General features: G+C 60.7%; 1 protein-coding gene across 27 annotated transcripts; it reads right to left on the reverse strand.

Annotated features, from left to right (window-relative positions):
- Window positions 1-271: 271 nt before the first annotated feature.
- TNNT3 (troponin T3, fast skeletal type) lies at window positions 272-19,022 on the reverse strand. Of its 27 annotated transcripts, none has more exons than XM_009185297.3 (17): window positions 18,900-18,976; window positions 15,776-15,810; window positions 15,608-15,621; window positions 15,092-15,109; window positions 13,516-13,533; window positions 13,339-13,353; window positions 12,176-12,196; window positions 11,945-11,959; window positions 8,910-8,928; window positions 6,232-6,277; window positions 5,073-5,189; window positions 4,902-4,979; window positions 4,462-4,575; window positions 4,252-4,361; window positions 4,018-4,108; window positions 1,976-2,016; window positions 272-540 (listed from the first exon to the last, which is right to left on the reverse strand). In XM_009185297.3, exons 2-17 carry the CDS (start codon window positions 15,790-15,792, stop codon window positions 486-488), a joined length of 789 nt encoding a protein of 262 aa, XP_009183561.1. In that variant the 5' UTR covers window positions 15,793-15,810; window positions 18,900-18,976; the 3' UTR covers window positions 272-485. The 27 variants fall into 27 exon arrangements, with proteins under 27 accessions (XP_009183561.1, XP_009183560.1, XP_009183559.1 ...); XM_009185296.1 differs by lacking the exon at window positions 1,976-2,016 and adding an exon at window positions 2,707-2,747 and having other exon boundaries at window positions 13,339-13,359; XM_009185295.2 differs by having other exon boundaries at window positions 13,339-13,359; window positions 18,900-18,975.
- Window positions 19,023-19,245: the final 223 nt, after the last annotated feature.

A 19,245-nucleotide genomic window follows, 5' to 3' on the forward strand; every position in this document is an offset into this window, starting at 1 on the left:
CCCTGCTGCACAAAGACCCCAGGGAAGTGGAGAGCGGAGGGTCCTACAGGCTCGGGCGGGGATGGGGCCCGCGTTTTAGAGGGAAAAGCCGTGGGCAGCATCTGATGGGCATCCAGGCACCACCCTGGCCATAGTAACAGGTGGTACATGCTGGCCAGTGCGCTCCTGAGCTGGCCCCGCGGATGGCCAGGACGCTGTGCCCTTGGCTAGCCCCTACCCACATCCCCCCCGTGTCCCCCAGGGCCCCCCATGCAGAAGCAAGTACACATTGTGGAAGGGGGTCTGCGGCTTTATTCACAGGCCCCAGGGGATAGAGGCAGCAAGGACAGAGATGTGGGGGATGCCCTGGGATGGCCTCTTCACCCCCAGGATTGTCAGGGAGCCCCTGACAGGACTGTGGGGGCTGGAGGATGTGGAGTCCCACGGGCGGCCCTGGTGGGCACGAGGGCGGAGGGTCTCTGCCTCGAGGGGCCTTTCTGTCCTCTCTACTTCCAGCGCCCGCCGACTTTGCCCTTGGCTGGGGTCCCAGCCTTCTTGCTGCTGCAAATGGGAAGCAAGCGATCCTTGAGGGTCAGGACCTCTGGCCGTGCCCCTCCTGGTCCTCCACTCTGGGTGGACGCTCAGCCTGACCCCACGCTGCTCTCCGGGCACAGGCCCGGCCCAAGCTCTCGGTGCACACCCAGCTTCAGTCCAGGCAGTGCCCACTCACCTGTGCCTGGCGGGCCTAGGTCATTAGTGTGGTTAGGGGGCTGGCACGTGAGCCCAGGGCACCCTCCCTTTGTCCTTCCTTCCTTGTCTGAGGTACCACTGCAGACAGACCCCGAGCTTGGGAAGACTGTCTTGGCAGATAATGATAATCCTTTCACTTGGCCTCGAAAGAGCCCTTGGCCCTCCAGACGGTGGCCTCTGAGGGGTGGCGGTCCCAGGAACCTGCCCCGTTTGTCTGAGGCCTTCACGTGGCCGAGAGCCAGGAGGAGCTGGGTTCAGGTGAGGGATGGAGGCAGGAGGAGGACAGGAGTGCTCCGGCCCGCGAGGCCAGCCCCTTTCAGACGCGGCTGCTCAGCAGGACGCCTGGCTGGCAAAGGCCGTGCCCTCACACACGTTCCTGAGCATCCTCAGCACATGCACACGTGCACACACGCAGGCACATGCACACCACGCCGACTGCCCGCCCTCAGAGGGGCCTGCAACGACCCCTGATGGCACAACAGGGAGACGGTGAGGTCGCGTGCACCAGGGAGGAGCCTGCCCTGGGCGCCGCAGGGAAGCCAGGGCTACAGGAGGAGGGAGAAGAATCCCAGAAAACATTGAAACTCCAAGTAGCCCCCAAACACCGCGATCCTTGGAGAAATGGAACTGGCTGCGCAGCTGGGCTCGGTGACAGGATCCCCGGTGTGGCGTTGCCGGGGGCACCCTGGGTGCAGCCCTGTGCGGGTGGTCAAGTGGCTGTGCCAAGGGATCCCACAGCCCTCCGGGACACGATTTTATGGACGAGGCGTCACCATCCTGAGGAGTCCATGATTTTGCCCAGCGTCACAGAGGGGCTGGTGACGAAGCCCTGGCTGCTTAACTTCCTGTCCTAGGTCCTCTTGGAGGGTGGGACACTGGCAGATACCCCAGGGCCCGGGTTGGCTACACCAAAGGCCACCAAAGCAGCCCCTTCTAGGGGTCCCCTGGCTGCCCTCTCCCTGCAGCCAGTGCCAGACTCGGGGCGAGGGCGTGACAAGCAAGCCCCATTGGGTTCCTTCCTCCTGACTCTGCCATCCCCCAGGGCTCCCCTGCATGCAGGAGAGGGAGGAGGCTCCGGGTCCCTGGCCACAGGCCTGTGCATGCTGGCCTGGGTGGCCTGACCGGGTTAGTCTCGTTACTGCCCGCCCAGGCCAGCCACCACCGGCCCTTGTTAGGGACTGGCGACAGCGGCCGACCGGGAGGGCCCCTGTGCCCAGCGCGGAGTGAGGACAACAGGGCTACTCACTGCTTCTGGGCCTGGTCGATGCGGCTTCTGAGCGTGGTGATCTGTGAACAACATGAGTGACTCACTGCGACGACCCAAGAGCCAGGCCTGCGTGTACTGGGTGAAGGCCCGTCTCCACCGCAGGGTGGGCTGGGCTGAGCGACCCAGGGCTGCTGGGCCCCCACGAGGGCTCCTCGGCTCCCTTACTGTCTCCTGGCTCCTTGTGCAGGGGGACACTGTCCCTGGGCCCTCGGGCTCGTGCCTGGACTTACTCTCGCCAACCTGTACTGGCCTGGACTGCCACACACAGCAGCCCGTAGCTGGCCACTTACCTTCAGCCTGCGGCAGGATGTGGGGCAGGGGGCACGGAGCATGGATGAGGGGGTGGGGAGGGTGCAGGTGAGGCCTGCAGACCCCTCCTTCCCAGCTCCAGCTCCCTTCAACTGCTGAGCTCTGAGCTCCTGGGCCAGCCGCTCCTGCCCTCCTGCCTGCACCCGGGGGCACTCCGTGGCCGCTGCTGGCTTGAGGCGGAGCTCCTGGGAAGGTGGGGGCCCTTCCTCGCTTGCCAACAGGGCAGCGGCCACCGGGAAGCCCCCAGCTGCAGGCACAAGGGGAGAGCGAGGGCAGGAGGAAGGCTCCAGGCCCCCTGCCACCGACATCCTGAGCGACCCAGGTTTTTGCCATGCGAGAGGTTCACCTCACCGTGCAGCGCACACCCACGGGCCTGGCCCAGGGCGGACCCGGCTACTTACAACTTGGCCAGCATCTGCACTCTGGCCCGAACATTCATGATCTAGAAAGACCAAGATGGTTACAAGACTGGATGGGCAGCTGAAGCATCAAAGCTGTGGGCTAGCTTGGCCTGGTGATGGCCCTCCAGGCTCTGCAGTCCCTAGGGACCCGCTGTGGCCGCATCTATCCAGAGCCAGTGTGGGTCCCTGACTCAGCTCTGGGAACACAGCCTGGGTCCTGTGCAGTGAAGCCCATCTCAGGGCCAGCCCCTCTGGGAGAGCCCCGAGGGTGAAGTCAGGGCTGTCCCCCATGCCTAGACCCCTGGGGACAGCTCTGGGAGGGAGTGTAATCATCCTGCTTCTGTGGGAGGGGAGCTCACGGAAGCTCGGGTGGAACAGGTGGCGTGCGCAGAGCCCCTGAGAAGGTGCTCGGATTTGCCTGGCTGGCTTGGATGGGTCGTCCTGCACCCCTGCACCCGAGTGGAGCACAGGCCCCGTGGGCAAGCTGCTCTCCCCTGGGGCCTCTGGCGGTGCTGGAGGGTGGGCATCGTGTCCTTGATGGTGATGCTGGAGTGTCTGCATTTGCCCCAAGCACACAGGTCATCCACGGCTGCGCCCCTCGCCCCTGGAGCCCACATGGGTGTTTGGGAGGGTGGGAAGCAGCTCGGCCTCCATCCTAGCTCCCACACTGCACCCCAGTCCCTGAGGCCACCCAGGCAGGCTGCCTTCCCCAGCCCCAGCTTTGCCTGCAGCGATAACGCCTGCAAGGGATGGAGGCTCTGCTCCGTCCCAGAGCGGCACAGTCTCAGGCCCCCTTTTCCAGCCGCAGGGTGCAGCGTGTCACCCCTCTCTGCCTGCCCTGAGGAAGCAGATGTCGGGGGCCCTGGTGGAAGCCAGAGCCTGGGTTTGCGGAGGAGGCTCTGTGGAAAGGACGCCCCACACCGGACGGCCTCAGTGCCCCAGGGCTGAGCTCGGTGATGATGGGGACTTTCTTTAAGCTTAAAGAGGTTTAGAAAATGAACCCTGAGTCCACTCGGCCATGGCTGCTCTGCCATGACAGTCCTCATGGCAGGGGTGACCAAGGCCGCCCACAGGGGTCAGGTTCATCGCTCAGGGTGCTGCGTGGCCAGCCAGGAGGACGGGCTCTGGCCACAGTCCCCATCAGGAGAGCAGCCTCAGCCAGGGGTCAGTGGCGACAGGCTGTGTGGGCCTCTCAGGGCCCAGGGCCCTGCGATAGGCAGGTCCAGAGTTTGCTCGGGACACAGGGAGTGGCTGCTCTGGCTGGTGGGTGAAAGCTGCTAGGGCCCCAGGGCCGGAGGTGCCAGGACTCACATCATATTTCTGGCGTTTCAACTTCTCCCCAAACTCGAACTTGTCGGTCTCTAGCTGGTGCAGGGTCTCCCAGAGCTCCTTAGCTTTGTCCCTGGGGCAGAGGAAGGGGTGAGGCTTTGTTGAATAAGCCCCAAAGGCAGGGCCGGGGCCCTGGAGTCCTCCTCCAGCCACTGAGGAGCACAGTTATTGGCGGCTTGGGGAGCAGTCGGCAGCCCCGCAGCAGCCACCCCTCACCTCAGTTTGTCTTCACTGAGGTGGTCGATGTTGAGCGGCTTGCGTCTCTCAGCAAGAATCTTCTTCTTCATTTCGCGGGCCGTCTGCTTTTTGCCTCTCTTCTGGTCAGCCTGGAGGGGACAAGTCCAAAGAGAGGGGCCTGGTTTCAGGAGGGCGCAGGGCGCAGCCCACACTGAAGGCTGCCACCATGCTCCCAGCAGCGGCACTCACCTTGGCCAGGTAGCTGCTGTAGTTGGCTCCCATGGAAGACAGAGCTTTCTTCTTCTTCAGGTCGTCCTCTGCCCTCCTCTTGGCATCCTCCTCCTCTCTTCTGGCCTTTTCCTCCTGTGGAGACCCCATCCCCAACATGCTCAAGGATGGAGAGAGGGCTGTGCTTTCTGGGCAGGCTTTAGGGACCCACCCTGGGCTTAGAACTCTCTGGAAGGACCCACCCTGGGCTTAGAACTATCTGGAAGGAAGCTCCAGGTCTTGGCCAGGATTTGTTGTCTTGCAAGGGGTTCTGCAGGGCGTGGGGGACTTAGCCAGTGGCTCTGATCATTGGCCAATGACAATGGGAACCCCAGGAGGAGGAAGGCCTCAGTCCCCTGCATTTCTCTGGGCCTGGGGTTCATTCGCTGATGAGACAGCGGTAGGGATGATGCCCTCCTCACCGCCAGTCTGTTCTGGCGCTCCCTCTCCTTCTCTGCACGAATCCTCTGCTGCTCCGCTCTCTCCGCACGGCGCTTCTCCTGCGGCCAGAGAAGTGCATCTGCTTAGCCCTGTCCCTAGGTCCTCCGAGGGTGTCCACCAGCCCCTGCTGCAACCTGAACTGCCCCACTCACAATTCTCTCCTTGAGGGCGACCAGCTCCTCCTCCTCCTTCTTCCGGGCTTCAAAGTGGCTGTCGATGAGGGCCTGGAGCTCCATTAGGTCTTTGTTCTGACGCTTCTTCTGGATGTCCTGTGGGCAGGGGCAGTGGGCGTCAGCCCCACCCCTCTCTCCAACCGCTGCCCTGCCTGGCCTGCCTTGCAGCAAGAGGTCCCTTCCCTTGCCCCAGCAGATAAGCCCTGAATCCCTTGGCCACCATGAAAATGGCGAGTGGCAAGGAATGTTTTGCCTTCTCCACATTGCCACGGCTGCTATCCTCATAGAGGCCAAGGGTGGCCTGATTTCTGAGCCACAGAGCAGGGATGGTGCCCAGCCATAAGGTCCTCAGCATCCTTAGGATGAACTGGCCCTGACTTGGCTCTGTCATCATCCTCAGAGATGCCCTGCATGGACCTGGCAGAGAGAAGACTTCTGAGTGAGAGAAATTATTGGATAAATAGAGAGGCATGTGAACAGATGAACTGATGGATGGGTGGATGAGTGAGAGAGGATGGAGATACATGATTGGGTGGATGGATGAATGGATGGATAGGTAGATGGGCAGAGGGATGGATATGTGGATTAATGGTAGAGGATGTGTGGATGGTGGGTGAGTGGCTGGGTGGGTGGATAGATGGGCGGGTGGATGGGAGGATGAATGGGTGAATGGGTGGGTGGGTGGGAGGGTGGATGAGTGGATGGTTGCATGAGTGAGTGGATGATACATGGATCAATGGATGGATGAGTAGATGAATGAGTGGTATGAATGGATGGATGGATGGATGGTTGGGTGGATGGGTGGGTGGGTGGGTGAGTGGGTGGATGGATGGATAAATGGTTGGGTGGATGAGTGGGTGTGTGGGTGAGTGGATGGATGGATAGGTGAATGGGTAGAGCTTATGTGGGTGGGTGGATGGATGGATAGAAGGATAGATAGAGGAGAAGGGAAGAGAGAAGTTTAGTTTTAGAGGGATTTCCTCTGGTCCAGGAATAAGTTATGGTAGAATTGTCCAGACCCAGGAGGCCCCAGCTCTGGCTGCTTGGGAGGAAGTGACCATCTGAGGCCTGGCCTGGAGCCCAAAAGCTGGGGTGTGGGGAAATCGTGGCTGTGTTGACCGGAGTCCTGTAAACTTACATCGAAGTCCACTTTCTCCCCTTCTGGGATCTTAGGAGCAGTGAGTCTGAAGAGGAGACAGAGAGGCCCATGAGCAGAGACCCCCGGGAACCCCCCCCAGAGGGTCAGCCTGGCGCTTTCCCCACTGGCCCCTGCTGACCCTGGTGCCCTCCTGCTCTGGCCCCTAGCTGAGGATGCCCCGCCCAGCGGCACGTTTGCCCCAGCTTTATTCTTATGGGGTTTGTAGCCCACCGTCCCGAGAGTGGCTTGAGACCCTCAAGAATGCTTTAGCTTTCAGCGCTGCCATCTGCCTTTCGGCTTCCGGCCGTTGCCAGTGTCACTGCACCCCAGCTACCAGGAGGGCACCTCCGTTTCCTTCTCAAACAGATAAACAGACGCAGCCAGGTTCGGGTGAGAAGCTACAGCCACTGTGGGTGGCGGTGGCCTCCCTGGGCAGGAATGGCCACTGCGAGCCTGTGCCTTTCCCCAGCCCCCTTTCATCTTTCTCTCTGGCGGCCCAAAGGAAGGAGGAGAGGGGGCTGGGAAGAAAGCAATCTGAAGGGGAAGCGAGGCCCCTCTCTGGCTGGGTGTGCAGTCCCCTCCTCTCACCAATACATTCCAGATGCAGCAAAGAGTTAAAACAACAACCATTTTTTTCCCAACAAACCATAGAAGAAAGTGGAGCTAAATATCAATCAAAAACTGGAGCAGGAAAAGGTTTCCTAAGCTCAGAAGCACCAGAAGGTGCCTCTAAGGGAAAGAAGGCCAGATGACGCCACGCAAATGAAAAACTTATGTATGTGAAAAAAAAAAAAAAAAAAAAAAGACTAAAAAAATATTTTCAGCAAATACAGAGAAGACTTATATCCTTATGCAAACTGATGACTAAGAAAACACAGAGATTCTTCCACCAGGAGACAAATGAGCAATGGTCATGGCTATGAGTTCTCAGAGAAAAGACGACCCATCCCAAAGTCAGGGAAATGTTGGCCCCGAGTGACTGTTAGGGCGCAAAGCCAAGCAGCCATGAGGTGCCGTTTCTCATCCATCAGAGGCTGCAATGTAAAAGCACGTTCCTGTCCCTGGGTGAGGAGGGTGTGGGACACAGACCCGCTCACATCCCACGTAGGAGACGGCGTTGGCCAGGCCCTTGTGGAAAGCAATTTGGCAGTGGATGTCAAAGCCTTAAGAACATTCATACTCTTTGACCCAGTAATTCCAGTTCTGGGAATGTGGCCTACGGAAATAACCCTAAAGACAGAAAACGCTTTCCAACCGGCGTTATTTATGATAGTAAAATATTGGGGAAAGCCTGCAATAGGGGAATGGTTAGGAAAATTACGGTTTGTCCAATTGATGGAATATTATGTGGCCATTCAAAATATTTAAGAAGACTGTGTAAAAACATGGAAAAATACTTATGAATAGTGCTAAATTTTAAAAAAGCAGAATTCAAGGCTGCAGAGACGGTATGATGTTTGAAAAACAGGGCCGACTTTAAATCTTTTTTTCCAAGCGCTATGCATGGAAAAAAGGAAGAAATAAGGCTTTTTAGTTCTTTCTGCTCTTTTCCACAGTCTGGCTGGCTGGGTGGGAGAGTTATAGATGACGTTTTTTCTTCATTTGACTTTTATATATTTTCCAAATTTTCTTTCATGAGGTGTTTTATTTTCATAATGAAAACACAAACAATTTTTCTAAAATGAGAAAATATCTCGTGATCTGGCATTACTGTACTTAAAATCACTGAAAAATACAGTGCAAAGGATGGGAATATGCCGGCTGTACCCTTCAGATGTTCTCACTCTTCTGAGGATCTGCAATGCTCCCCAAGTGGGAACCAAAAGTGAGTATATGTTAAGACACTATGAGATTCCACCTCGCACAGAGCAGAACGCAGGCAAGAGCACTCGAGAGATAAAAGGGTGAATCACGTAGCGAGTGCTGCAGCTTGTGAGCACTGATCAAAAGCAGAAAAGTCAGAAGAGCTGCAGTAAAAAAACCCATGAAGTGCTCACAAGCAGGTGCCATGAGGACAAGATGCTCCGAATTCTGCCCCAAAGAGGGACAGGGGCCCCTGCACGGTGAGCTATTTCGGACACGGTCAAGGTGTCATTCTGAAGTGGGTTTCTGGGGTGAGTCCCCCACCTTTCTCCACTTCTGGACTCACTTTCTTGTCGATTTTCACATCTAGGGCTCTGGGAGTCCTCGAAGTATGGCGGGGCATGATGTGGCCCCCCGAAGGCCATGAGGTGTCGCGGTGGCCCGACTCCCTGCACCTGTCACCCTGCCTTCCTTCTTAGACTCTCTCCCTCCCACCTCTCCTCCCTTCTTCTGCGTCAGGAGCCTCCCCCTGCAGGAAGCCCCCCTCGCCTGCACCGACCCCCACAACCTACACCTGCTGGGCCTCCAAGCCCATCTCCTGTAGTGATTCTCATCCCTCCCACTTGTGCTCTGAGCACTCTCCCAACTTTGGTGGCTCCAGGCATCTGGCCCTGGGTCTTCGCTTCCTCCCACCCCACCATGGAACACACTCACTGGGCCACACTCACTTGGCCGCCTCCTTTCTGTGAACACGCTGCATGCTGGCCTGTTGACCTCATATTCACTTCACTTGGCCGCCCCTCCCTGTGAACACGCCGGGCGCCTGGGCCTGCCGGGACCCCACACTCACTTGGCCGCCCCCACCCCACACTCACTTGGGTCTTGGTTTCTCCTCTGGTCCGCACAGCACCAGCGTGGGAAGAGGGACACCAGTGTGGGGAGAGGGACACCAGCATGGGGAGAGGGAGAGAGACAGCCTGGGTGAGACTGGGTCGCCTGGGGCCCTGGGGTCCCCCTCGCTGAAAGCCGCCGTCCTTTTCAGCTGGGTGTACCCCCAACCCCCAGAAACAAGAGGGTCCTGTTTCTGCTCTAGGCCTGCAGAAGTCCCTGGCAGGGTCAGAGGGGAAGAACTCAGGGCCTGGGGCCGGGAGGAAGGGTGAGGAAGAGGTAGGGAGGAAATAGGAGTGAGACAGGCAGCATCCTTGAAGGCTGGGAAGGGAGGAGACGGAGGAAAGAGGACAGGGGCCCAGAAAGAAGATGGGGAGGAAAGGGGCTCAGGAGAAAGGGGAGGGGGGCGCTCTGCCTGGGCTCTGGCACTGCTGGCTGGTCCCGCTTACTCCCCCTCCACTGTGTGGCAGAAGCTTGGAGTGGTGGCACCTGCAAGGCCCTGGCAGCCCGACCCCAGCAGCACGGTGCAGAGCAGCAAGGCCTGGCCCTCTGAGGCCCCCGTGCCGGGGGAAGAGAAAGAGGACAGAGGGAGAGGGAGGCAGGGCAGCGAGAGACCCCCAGCCTGTCCTCTTTCCCTCGCGTCGGCTACAGCCAGGGTCCTCCTGCACCTCCAGCGGCGGGGACGGGCCCTTACCTTCCGCGTCCTCCTCTGTGGTGTCTTCCAGGTGGCAAAAGGCACAAGCACACATGCAAGAGAAAAGCCAGCGCAGCTGCGGGAGCGGCGGGCAAGGGGCCTGTGGCGGGCAAGGGGCCCACCCCTCTCACTCAGACCCTCTCTTCCCCAGGGTGCGCCTGTGGGGCCCTACAAGTGTCAAGGGGCAACGTGGGGGGCTAAGAGCACTGGGTCTCATCTGTCCCCCTGGTCTGTCCTCTTGGGTCTGGCAGGGCCAACCTTGGAATCTGAGACCCTCCCCACCAAGAGGGAATTGCAGCCGGGGTGGGTGCAGCCCCTTCGCTTGGTGCTTCCTGGAGCCTGACCCCTGCCTGTAAAGGCAGTGTTGCTGGGTGGAACCCATCAGGCCATGGAATGACTACAGCCCTCAGGCCTCAGGAGCCTCCGCCGGCAACGTGATGTCTAACTCCTTGCTGGTCTCAGCCCCAGGAGCCCCCGCCTGAGCCCAGAATGTCCACCGCAGCCCCCATCCACAGGCCAGGAGCCCAGGCGTGCTCACCCCTGACCTCCCTGGGACCTGCCGTCTGACTGCCACATGGCTGCTGTCCTGAGACTGGGCCCCTTTGGGACCCCCCTGCTATCTCTCCCTGGCTTCTCTGGGGCCTGCCTGGCCTGACCTGGCCACCCTAGTAATGGGCGGCTTCTTTTAGGATACACTCGGCTCCTGGACCTGGGGTGGACCTGGCTGGCCTGGCCTGGCTGGGGCCCAGGAGGGGGGTCTGCTGCTGGCGTAGTGGCACCTGCCTGTCCTGTTCCTTCAGTCCCTGCTCTGGGCCTTAGGTAGCAGCAAGGCCATTGACACGCAATGCCCTCGGCCCTCCGAGTCTGGCCCAGAGCTGTCCCCTGCACTTGGCTAAGGCCAGCAGTCCTGGGCCCAGGGGTGGGGGTCCTGCCTTGCCAGTGCCTGGCCCGGGGTGCACTGGTCCTTGAGTCCTCCTTGCTGGCAGATACTTCGGTTGCCTGGGAGCCCCCACCAGAGAGCCCGCCAGCGCTCTTGATTTTGCAAGTGGGCCTGAGGTCACCCGTTCCAGATGCCTTGGGGGACGTGTGCACCGGGAGTGAGCGGTGGAGCATCCTGAGTGCCACAGCCTGGCCAAGGGCCCTGAAGGAACGGCGTGGTGAGGATGATGAATGGGCTGCTGGCCCCGGCCTCCCTGACTTAGGGATTTTGCTGGACGCAGTGCGTGGCTGAGGAGCCCCCCCGGGTGGGAAGGCCAGCCAGGGGCGAGGGTGAGGTTGGGTGGGAGGCTGAGTGCTTGTGGGGAGCGACCCACAAGCGACCCACAAGCAGCAAAGCTGTCCCGCGGCCCTGCCTCCTCTGCTCCTGCTCCACCCTCCCCTGCTGTCTGTCTGTCCGTCCACTGGCCTCAGTGCTGGTTCCAGAGGGACCCAGCGACCCTGTCACCCCCATAGGCCATCTCCTGGACCCCTCCCTGCACGGCTGGAGTCCCATCCCCCTCCTAGCGTGTCCCTTCTTGTCCAGGGGCCTCTCTGAGGCTCGAGTCATGCAAGAGCTCAGGCCCAGCAGGGAGGAGCCCCTCAGCTCCACGGCCCGTGAGTGGGGGGAGCTGAGGAACGCTCCCCAGCTGGGCCCCCTGACTTGAACGTGCAGCTCTCTGACCTCCGCCCAGGGGTACGGCCAGCCCCACTGCCAGGAAGGCCAGGCCCACCCAGGGGGCCTCCTCACTCCGGGTGTGTCTGGCTCGGGCCCAGGCAATGGGTGGGATGCTGTGACCTGGCTGCGCCTTTGCACGCATGGCCCCCGGCTGTTCCGGGTCCCCAGCGTCCCCACCTTGGGCCTCAGCCTGCCTTTCTGCTTCACTCCACTTGCCCCTCCACCCTCCCTTCCACCTCACCCCTCCCTACCTTCCCACTTCTGGCTTGCTAACTGGAGCAGGGTGGAGGCCTCTCCCGCGCTCTTCCCACCCCACCCTGGTGGATCCAGAGGGTCCTAGTGGACCCCAGCACAGTCCTCCCAAGGCCTGCTCTGCCTCGGCCTCAAGGCTGGCCACCCCCACCTCCCACCTTCCTGTTGGCAGCCCGGGAAGAGCCTCGTTGTCCCCAGGCTATGGAATCAATGCTCTCTGCCTGGGAGACCCAGGAAAACCTGCACCCCACTGACACCAGCCCTTCCTAAGCCGGGGTCCTCACTCTGTCCCCAGCCCAGAGGCCAGAACCGGTTACGTTGTTGGTGGCAAATGTCACAAGCGGTGGGCAAGAGGGAGGAAGTGAGAGAGGACAGAAGGGAGGACGGGGCTCTGGCCTGGAGGCTGGGGAGCACCAGCGTACCTTCTTGAACTTCCTCTGCAGAAGCAGCATCGTGGTGGGCAGAGAGGGCGGGAGGGAGAGAGAACCAGTGTGAGCGATGGCAGCGCAGAGAAAGGGGGGTTGGCAGGGCTGAGGCAGTGGGGCGAGCAGGCCAGGCTGTGCAGGGTTACGCGGCCCCTCTTGTTCCTTCTTGGTTCCTGCACCCCCCACATGGCCACATGTGCCCATGTGGCATTGAAGTCATGCACGTACCTGGTTCATGAACTTCATGGGCTAAGGAGGCCACGGAACAAGAGGCAAAACCGCGGGTCAGAGGTCAAAGGAGAAGGGTCCGAGGTTAATGGAAAAGCGGCCCGTCGCCACTCGAGGCCGAGGGTGGGGCGCGTGCGGGGATCGAGCAAGACACGGTCAGAGTTAGCCCAGGCACGGCCACCACCGCAGTCCCATGTCCCCAAACCCTGCTGTCAGCATCTGGGAGCACCCCAGGTGGGGAAACTGAGGTGAGCTGTGGCTCTAGCCCTTGGTAGAGAAGACTCGGTACTGGGGCTGGGCCTTCCTTTGTTTGTCCCCATCCCGTCTGTCCTGGGGTGCCCCTGGAAGGGTGTCTGTGCCTCTGGCCGGGGCACCAAGGCCCATGGGCAAGGTTGTAGCCTGGCCAGGCGGCCCCAGGGGCCCAAAAGGCAGTGCTGGTAGCCCTGGGAGGCAGAGCCACAGATGGGCCATGGAAGGCATCCCCAGGACCCCCATTCCTGCCATCCCAACAGCTGGAGGCCCACTCTTTCTTTCCCTGATGGGATTCTTTCCACCCTCCTAGGGTGCTGGCAGCCCTAGGCACCAATGATGGCTCTGCCTGCTGATCTGGGCATAGAACCCCAGCCCTCCCATCCGCCCCCAGCCTGGGTGCACCTCAAGGGTCTCACAGGCAGAAGGCTTGGGGGGCTGGCGAGGGCACGCGCACGAGGGAGCTGACTGTGCCAGGCTGCAGGGTTCTGCCCGCAGCTGCTTTCTCTCCCCTCACTCTGTGGTGTCCCAAGATGTGGCGGGGGGTCCTGGCCAGGCCCAGGGCTCAACGCTACCATGGGCTCTTGGCTGCTCACCCTGGGGTGGAGGACTAGGGTGGGCCTATGTGTCCCCTCTGCCCCATGCTTGGGGGCGCCCTGCTGACCAGCAGCCCAGCCTGGGGAGTCCCTGGCCCTGCTGCCTGGGAGGCTATGGGGAAGGGGGCCCACCCTCGAAACCCCACGCCCTCTCTGGTCAAGCATTGGCCATGGTTAGTCGGTTACATTAGGGCCACATGTGGAGGCCCCTTGGCTGGCTGGTACCTCGTGGCTTCCCCACCCTCTCCCCCACCCCCACGTGGGCTCCAGCCAGGCCCCGGGCCCCACATGGGGACCAGAAGTCCTGTGTCCTCATACCTTCCTCATGGACTTCTGTAGCTGAGGAGAGCCAGGGGTTGCAGGTGGCAGGGGGAGAGAGGAGAGGGTTAGACAGGGGCACACGGCAATCCTTAGAGGCAGGGTGGAGGTCAATGTCGGGTGGGGCAGGAAGGCTGGGGAGTGGGCATGGGGGCCGGGGCCTTGGACCCTACTTACCTTCCTCCTGGGCTTCCTCTGAGAGCCGGAGAAGCCAGGAGCAGAAGAAGGCGGGGTTGGGGGAGAGAGGGAACAGAGACAGTGATTAGAGTGTACTCAGGCCGCAAGGACAGGAGGCCAGCTGGCCGGGAGAAGAGGGCCTGGGGCTCGCTTGGCTGGGGTAAAAGATGGGGGTCAGTCCTGCATCTCTGGCCAGCCTGGGGAGCACAGACTCCCACCAGCAGAGCTGGTCACTGTCAGTTGGGCTGGGCCCAGTCCCTGAGAGGGGTTCTGAGGTCCCTCCTACCCTCCCGGGGGCCGGGTATTCCCATGCCTGGAGGCATTTGTGCACAGAGGCCCTTGCTAAGTCCCGCTTTGCAGGTGACACAAGTGGGGATGGGGACAAAACCCACAGGGCCTGTGGGAAGCCCCGACTCTGAGTGCGCCCGGAAACAAGGCTGGCACCGAGGGGTCTTCGGAGACATGTCGCATGAAGACCCTTCCGTGGCCTTCCGTGGCCTTCCCTGGCCTTCTGTGGCCTCCCAGCCTACCCCGTGGCTGCCCCAAGAGAAAAGGTGGCTCCCCAGGGCCACAGTTCCCTCCCAGAAATGAGTCTTTCCACCTTTTCGGGAGAAAAAGAAATGTTTTGCTGACGTTGTTAGGGTAGCCAAGTGTTTTCAAAATATTTTCAAAACATAGCACTTAGGACTCCTCACAGGACAGCCCTGTCTGTTAAGGTTTCGTGAACGCGCTCCCCAGTTGAGTGGGTGCCAGGGATTCCAGGGCAGCGTCGTCGGCCTGAGAACTGCCGCCCCGCACGGTTCCCAGGTGCGCCCACGCCCGCCCACGCCTGCCCGGGCACGATGGAGACGCCCACAGACCACACCTGGCCAGCACAGGGAGGGGGCTCCAGGCTCCACCCAGGGTTACAGCACAGGGTAATGGGTGGTACGGAGGGATGGAGACACAGGGAGACAGAGATGGAGATGGAGGTGGAGAAATGGGGACAGAGAGGCCAAGAGAGACAGAGACTGAGAGAGAGAGGCAGGGAGAGACAGAGACCAAGAGGCTGAAAGATACAGAGACAGAGAGAAGCTGAGAGAGAAACAGGCACACAGAGAGCCCAGGGTGCCAAGAGAGATGTGGAAAGGAACTGGAGAGAGAGATGGAGAGACTGAGATGCCGGGAGGGCAGACAGAGAGAGAGAGGCTGAAAGACAGCAGCACTGGGCACGGTGGGGCACCTGGTGTTAACGAGAGTGAGGCCCTCATGACCAGCCCCAGTGAACCCCACACACCACGGCACACGGAGGATGAAGGATAAATGAAGGATCATGAGTGCATATTAATCAATTAAAGAGACAGGGGTTAGTGATGATTTACTGGCTCATTCATCATTCATTAAGTGACAGCCTCATTCATCATTAATTAATGATGAATGGTGATTGTTAATGACTAATGATAAGAGAGATGGATGGTTGATTGATAAGCTCAAGGCGGCCTGGAGCAGCCGGGGGAGGGGTTCTGTGAGTGCCACACGGGGAGGGGGTTAAGTTCTAAGGAGGGGCTGGGGGGCTTCCAGCGGTTGCCGGAATTACCTTCTTCTTCGTACTGCTCTGCATTGGGACAGAACAAAAGAGGGGAACCACGTTAGAAGGGGCCGCCCGTGAAGGGAGGAGGAAGAGGAGGAGAGGCTGGTGTGTCCCGGCCCTAGACAGGCCAGTGACTCCCCCTGGCCAAGGGTGTGGAATTGGGTGTCCTCGAGCCCAGAGGAGGTGTTGAGGAAGGCAGAGGCTCTGGTGATGATGGTGGCTTTTGGTGGGCTCGGGGGTCCTGGATGCCCACGTCCCACAGTGGGCATGAGAGAGGCAGAGAGACAGGACCCAGAGCCTGACCCGCAGGCCCCTCAGGACTGTGTGGCCACCCGTCGGGGAAAAGACCCTCGAGGCCCCCAGTTGGACAGCTGTTTTCTGGGGGTCACTCAGAAGGCACCCATGGCATGTAGCCGATGTAGGGCTGCTAAGGGGACACGTGGTATGCACAGTCCAGCCCCCTGCCCAGGTGTGACCCTTCGTTCTAGAGCAGGAAGTAGAAGGAAAATGGGTTATACTTACCCTCCACCTGTTCACTGTGGGGCAGGGAAAGAGAGAGAAAGAAAGAGAGAGGTGGTGAGGCTGGGCTCTGCTTGGACTTGTGCAAGTTAGGGTGTGCTCCAGGCCCACAGAAGCCAAGGGGCCGGGGTCCCGAGCCGGGCGGGGGGTAGCCACCAGCTAGGTACTCACACTTCCTCGTCAGACATGGTGAAGGTGGGTGGTTTCTGCAGAGAGAGATTGAGAGACAGAGAGAGAGAGAGAGAGAGAGAAAGAGAGAGGATGGAAAGAGAGTCCGGAGCTGCCTGAGCGTAGGGTGGGGGATGGACTCTTGGAGCAGTGCTGTGGGGAGACTGCGTGCAGGGTTTGGGGGCCAGCTCTGGCCTTGGACGAGTCCACCTCTTTGGGCCCCCCCTTCCTCCAGGGCTCCTGGCCCCTCCCAGCCCTTGGCGCCCCGGACTCTGTCCCCTCTTCCTGCCTTGGCTGCAGCCTGGAGCTTGGAATCTTGGAGTTGGACGGGATGTTGGAAGGTCGTGGCATCCACCCCCACCCAGGGCAGACATCCTCTCCGCAGCGTCCCCTGAGGAGGGTCATCCAGAATGCAGGGCGTGTGCCGTCCAGCCCGCTCTGGACACTGGAAAAGTCCTGCTGATGGAGCTGAAACCTGTCTCTGGGTATTCTCTGCCCAGTGGGTGTAGGCGGGGTCTCCCTGCGAGCCCCTGGATGACCGAGGCTGGCTCCCCAAGATGGGTAATCTGCTCAGCCTACCGTTCCCCATGAGAACCCCTCCTCCCTGTTTGAGCCCAAAGCTCCCTTCTGTGCCCGTTTTCCTATGGGGTGCTTGGAGTCCCTGGTGTGCCCACCACATCCCTCTGAGGACCCCTCCTCCAAGATCACAGAGTAGGGAAGCTGCTCCGTCTTGTCACCCCTGTCTCCTGAAGACACTGAGGCTGAGCTCCGGAGCACATTGGGTTGGGTCTGGGCTGCTTCCCGTGCACCCCCCCGAGCCGGGCTCTGTGCAAGGCATACTTGGACTGCAGGAGCCCACTGAGAAGCCCCCCCATTTCCCTCCCAGTGGCCGCTTTCCCCAGCCCCGGGGATGCTCTCGATCTGTCCCTCCATGCCCGGGACTGGCTGCCCTGTCCATGTGCGGTGGTGGCTCCAGGCCAGCATGCTGGGGACCATCTCTCTGTGAGCTGGCCACGATGCACACCGGGCGGCCAGGCCTGGGGAGGCTCCAAGCAGCTGCACCGGCATGCTGGCTAGGGTTTTAGAAAACAAAGTTCATTACAACACAGTACAGATCACTGGAAGACAATAGTTATGGTCCCCACTGGGAGTGTTGTATAAGAAAAACACACGTTCATCAGCTAAAAATGCATCTACGTTGCATTGCTGAGGTGGGAACCGTTTTCCAAACCCTTTGTCAAGAATGTTAATTTTCCCAGAGCAACTTAAGCTCCATGCAAAATTATCCAGCAGATAGCTGTCTTCCAGAAAACGGGGGCCGCTTTTCCCTATCCCAGAACCTCTTCCTGAACTCTGCTGCCCCTCAAGTTAAGCCTCTTGTAACTGCCACGGCTGGGCCAGGCTCTCCTCCGTCCTCAACCCCACCAGCCAGTGTTGCCCAGGCCCCCGGCATGACCCAGTCCTGGGCTGCCCACCGACCCCTCGTGCTGTCCTCCTCGCTGCTTCAGGCCCCAAACCCCACAGCCTCCTCTAGGGCCACCCTCTGTATGGAGGAGGGTCAGTGAAAGGAGGGAGCGGAGCCCGGCCCCACCCTGCTGTGCCCACCCCTGACCCTGGCCGGGCTGACACCTGTCGACTGCCGCAAGATGGGGGCGGCGTGGCCCTCGCCTGGAGTGGGTTATTTATAAGGAGCCAGTGGCAGCTGAGGTGTCCAGAAATAGGCAAGACATTTCTGCCCAGAAACCCAAGACGTGGGTGAGGCAGGTGTGACAGCCCAGCCCTCCTTGGCCCGCAGTGGCCCCCTCACCCTCGGGCACCCAGGCCCTCCCCAGCTCCTCATATTTCCCTCCTGTGCCCCCAGGCCAGAGTCACATGGGTGCCCCGACACCCCCAGGCAGGGTGACCTCGAGGCCCACCGACGTGAGGTGGGAAAGGCCCACTCTTGAAGTGGGGAGACTGAGGCGTCTGGTTTTCTGCTGAGCGCCTGGAAGCAACACAAGGCTGTTCTGTTCCCCACAGTATGGCCTGTGTCATCGCCCCTCTTTGGGGAAGGGGCTGGTGGCAGGGGTGTGCTGGGGGCAAGGGACGGCATTTCAACAGCTGAGAAGCAAAGCAGGTGTCCAGTTAGTGCCTGCCTCAGAGGGGCTGCGTGAAAATAACCTATGCGGTCAGGTTCCTTAGGCACACACGTCACCCTTCCCTCCTTCGGAGGTGACGGGGCCAGGGTGGGGTAGGGAGGTGGGAACCACTGCCCCTTGCTTGCTGTGGTCCTGACCATGCCCCCAGACCTGCTGTCCAGCCAACCAACCTATGCCTTGCCCCATGTTCCCCATGGACTTCAGGAAGGGTGCCCAAGGCCTGATCAGACGGCACAAGTCAGGGGGACCATGTCCAGGGCAGGGAGAGTGGGTGGGGGCTCTTAAGAGCACCAGCTCCTCCAGCCTCCAGCCAGGGGGACGCTGTGAAGCCCAGCCCCTCATTCATGCCCTGTCCTGCCCCAGTCCAGCCCCTGTTCACTTCTGTCCTGCACCTCCAGACACTGGCCCCCAAGACTGCAAGGGCTTTAGATGCCCCTGCCCCAATGCAATCCTGGGCTGGCCATACATGAGCCCCTGCCCTCCTGTCCTTGTTTTCGTCTCTACAAAATGGCGGTGTTGGAGGCCCAGGTGCGAGGGCAGCATGGCAAGGCCAGGATGGGCCCGGGCAAATGTCTGCATGGCGGCTGCAAGCCGGCAACCTAAGCCCTGGCAGCGCCCCTGCATGGCCTCTTCCCTGCCACTCACACCCCGCGCCTCTCTGCCTCCTGCCTTCAGGCCACTCCCTAGCACTGGGCGTCCCTAAGCCCCGACTTCTCCCCTCCCGGCCTCCCACACTCTGCCTTCTCCTGTGTCCTCCCGGTGCAGAGACCATCGCACCACTGTGTCCGCATCCCACACTCTCCGGACCCTGGAGCAGCCACCTGGGGCTTGGAGCCACCATGCTTCAAGTTGAGATGCTCGGCACCACACGGGCCTGGGACCTCGGTGCCCCAGGACCCCAGAGTGTCCCTGGAACAAGGGGCTGTCCACCCGCACGTAGGAGGCCCCATCGGCCCCAGCCCTGGGTGGCCGTTCCTGCCCATACCCACCTGCGGGTCGAGGGTGAGAAGGGCTGGAGCTCCCTGTGGACAGGACTGGCTGCAGGCACTGGCGCCCGGCTCACACCCTCGTGTTATAGTGACATTTGATCTTCCCAGCAGCCCATTGGCCAGTGGCTGGGTGGCCGGGGTGTGTGTGGAGTCAGCGGGGGGGGGGGGGGGGCTGTGCCCGTGCAGGCCCCTTACCAAGTATAGGAATAGCCAGAGGAGGAGGATGAAGGAGGCCAGGATGCAGAGGACGTGCTTGGAGAAGGAGGCAAGGTCCTCCCTCCGCCTCCAGGAGGTGTCAGCTGCTATTTTTACTTCCAGCAGCGGGTACATTCTGGATGGGCCGAGG

Source organism: Papio anubis, chromosome 12 (genome assembly GCF_008728515.1).
Source record: "Papio anubis isolate 15944 chromosome 12, Panubis1.0, whole genome shotgun sequence".
Taxonomy (NCBI): domain Eukaryota; kingdom Metazoa; phylum Chordata; class Mammalia; order Primates; family Cercopithecidae; genus Papio; species Papio anubis.

Coding starts and splice junctions, on each gene's coding strand:
- TNNT3 (XM_009185296.1), bottom strand. Junction 4,980..5,072: donor TCGCCCTCAAGGAGAGAATT/GTGAGTGGGGCA, acceptor CTCTGGCCGCAG/GAGAAGCGCCGTGCGGAGAG. Junction 541..2,706: donor GTGCAGATGCTGGCCAAGTT/GTAAGTAGCCGG, acceptor TCCCATTTGCAG/CAGCAAGAAGGCTGGGACCC.